At 42.3% G+C, this 3,366-nt stretch overlaps 1 protein-coding gene across 5 annotated transcripts in view; it reads right to left on the bottom strand.

The window, feature by feature from the left end:
- Positions 1-3,366, bottom strand: part of FNDC3B (fibronectin type III domain containing 3B) — a 359,396-nt gene that overhangs the window by 106,759 nt on the left and 249,271 nt on the right. For all 5 annotated transcript variants that reach the window (XM_010835255.1, XM_010835260.1, XM_010835258.1 and 2 more), the window contains one exon: positions 284-342. In XM_010835255.1, coding sequence (XP_010833557.1) covers positions 284-342 — 59 coding nt within the window. The remainder of the gene's footprint in view (positions 1-283; positions 343-3,366) is intronic.

The following is a 3,366-nucleotide window of genomic DNA, read 5'->3' as shown; positions in this document are numbered from 1 at the left end:
GGGGGGGGGGTGGTGGCGGTGGTGGTGTATCCTTGGATGTTGGGATGAATACCTAATTGCATTCAGAATATCTAAATAAAGAAGACATTTTAGTGGATGATGACTAAACAGAAGACTGCTGTTTTATATTTTCATGCTCCATTAATAACAGCTCTATTTCATAGTTTATGAATAATCTGCAATGGGAAGGGGCCCTTTTGCTTACCTACTGTGTGGTAAAAGAAAAGCATGTTTGAAATACTTAAAAGAGCACCATTTATGCTGAGAAATCCAGAAGACATACCTGTGGCTTCTCTATTCCCGAAAGAATGTCTTGCACCCTCTTTACTTCCAGCTCATACTCTGCATGGCAAAAAGAGGGAGAAAAAGAGAAATCAGTTAACACCATTAGAAGTCAGCAAGGTTGTCAACTTCCTTTCCCAAGGCCTTTAGCAAGGGTTATCATTAAGTCAGTTGCCTGTTACCATGAACTTCCGGTACCACAAGCATGATGATAAAAACCAGGAATGGGGATGTCTTTGGGGGTACGGATTTCACTGTGATTGTGCTAACTTGACACTACTATTGGTTTACATATTCACAGAGCTGACTAGATTAACATGGAATTCCACCTAATAATTCAACAGGCAACAGGGAATAGAGAACCCTGAGGAGGAGACAGGGGAGACCAGTGCAGCCAGAAGCTGAGAGCAATAAGGAGATGAGGTTGAAGATAGGGGCCAGTTCATGTAGGGCTGTGAGTTCAGATTCTTTAACTCAGTTTTTATTCTAAGTTCAATAAGAAACCACTGGTGTGTTTTAGTGGAGGGACTGACACAATATTATTTTGAGTTTGAAAATATCTGCTTGTCTGCATGAATAATGGATATATGGAAGCTAAGAGTGGGAGCAGAAAGACCAGTCAGCACACTGCTGAACTGGTCCAGGTGAAGGATGGAACTGGCCGGAGCCGGGGGTGGTAGTAAAGATGCTAAAAACAGGTATGGTTCTAGAGGTACAGGTGCTAAAGGAAAGGGCATGATAGGCGAGGATGAGGGAATGTGAAGAATCAAAGAGAATCCCTAGTTTGGGGCTGGATCAACTGAAAGGATAGCATTTTTAAATAAGATGGGGAGACAGGCAAGTTTTGGGGTGGAGCAAGAATTGTTTTTGAAATGAAAGGGGAGAATTGCTTGGAGGAGCGAGGATGGGGTGGGAAGGATATGTATAAATAGGATAAATGACAGAATTTAAACTTAAGAACCTGTTTTGCTAAAGGAAACATCTGACTTTCACAACCTGCTTGATGGAATCTAATTTTGAGTCTACAGATTAACTTAACTGTTCAACTAGTTTATGAGCTATATACCTAGGGATACATGATTACCAAGACATGTCCTTGACCCCAAGATATTTCAAGTCTAGCGAGGGGTGGGGTTAGGGGTGAGGAATGGAAGCAAATAGGTGATTACAGAGTGACAGGTGTCATGGTAAAGGCTCTCCAAGTGAGAGAAGTTCTAGAAGTTTCCTACAAACCAACATCCAGCTGCATACTATGGGCAAGCAGACATTTGGAGGAGGGAGGAATGGACTAGGGGTGAGAACAGGTTAGTAAGCCCAGCTCTTCACAGACTGTGCATTCACGATGTTCAGGTCTAATTTCAAAGAATCCCATCTCAACCCCTATCCACTTGCCCCACATTTCCTCCAGTCATTCTCCTATCCTACCGATTCTCCTGCAGCAGTCATCAAAATCAGACATTAATTCTCCTGTTTAATTGTTCCCTCATTTATTACTTCTTTTCTGCTAAAATAAAAGCTTTAGGAAGGAAGTTAAACTACAGATCTGGAGCAGAAATATTTTTTCTGTCAATAATTTGAAAAAGTCAAAGTGTTAGTCACTCAGTTGTGTCCGACTCTTTGCGACCCCACGGACTGTAGCCTGCCAGGCTCCTCTGTCCATGGAATTCTCCAGGCGAGAATACTCGAGTGGGTAGCCGTTCCCTTCTCCAGAGGATCTTCCCCACCCCAGGATCGAACCTGTGTCTCCTGCATCTCCTGCTTTGGCAGGTGGATTCTTTACCACTGTGCCACCTGGGAAAGCCCATACATTTCTGTTGATAACCAGACAGTTAAATATTTTAAACCTTGTGGGTCACACAAAGACCTCTGGCACACATTCTTTTTTTCTAGCACTTAAAAATGCCACCCCTAGTTTCACGTGTGGGGGACACTAGAAGAGGCCACAGCGTATACTTCAGCTCCAGGCCCCACTGCAGGACACGCTCACAATGCAGCCCAGAGTGCCTCTAATAGATCCTGCAGGGTCAGAGCCCAATGCATACTTGTTGACTCAGTAAATAAACCAAGCCTACATAAAAAATAACAAGAACTTCTAGTTGGCTCCACCTTAAAGGAATCAGTTCTTTTTTTTCCCCCATTGCATTCTGCTTGGCATAACATGTTTACCTTTATTTTGGTGAGAAAAATAAATGGGTTGGTGGCAATATAATATTTTTTAAAATTGTAACTAAAAGAAAATTCACCTTCAAAAGACTGAATGTCCTAAGCTCATTTATGATCATGTATTCGTGTTAAGATATAGACAATGGACTACACCCATAACTCAAAACATATCCTCACGTTTTCTGGGAACTCCTACTGAGTCAACTGTAAATACTGTGTATCTCAGAAGTTAATTGTCAGTAAAAAACACATGAGCACAGCTGCAATAAAGGAACTAGTTCAGTTGTTAAAGACAAAACTTTCTGAATCACTGGTTATTCCAGAGTTTGAAGGACCCTATGATTTCAAACACTCAACAGAGATACAATTCAAACACTAGATACGTTCAAACAGCTAGCTGTTCTGACAGACATTTAAAATGTCTCAGGATAAGAAGCCAAACCTTATTTTTGAGGTAATAAAGCAGGGGTCCCCAACCACCACCAACCTTCCCCGCCCCATGACCTGTTAGCAACCAGACCGCACAGCAGGAAGTGAAGGTGGGCGGGTACATCTCAGATCCCCATCACTCCCATTACTGCCTGAACCACCCTCCACACCCCATCTGTGGAAAAATTAGCTTCCACAAAACCAGTCCCTGGTGCCAAAAAGGTTGGGGACCACTTAATAAAGTTTTAGATGAGAAGAGAGATGATCGCCTATCCAACAAAGAAAGGATTGAAGAGCTCTGCAAAGGAAGAATCCTCTGGACTATGACTAGACATAGGGCATGAAAGAGTGTTTAAAAAAAAAAAAAAAAAAATGGGTTTCAGGTAAGAACCAGACATACAAATGAAAGGCTGACTGAGAGAAAAACAACTAAACAACTTCCAGAGAGAGGTCAGGACTCCTCGTGTCTGCCTTGTAATAAGGAAAGCTGGT

The sequence above is a fragment of the Bison bison genome, unplaced genomic scaffold (assembly GCF_000754665.1).
Source record: "Bison bison bison isolate TAMUID 2011002044 unplaced genomic scaffold, Bison_UMD1.0 scf7180017864040, whole genome shotgun sequence".
NCBI lineage: Eukaryota > Metazoa > Chordata > Mammalia > Artiodactyla > Bovidae > Bison > Bison bison.
Note: the sequence above shows the minus strand (reverse complement) of the source record. Positions and strands in the feature narration are given on the sequence as shown.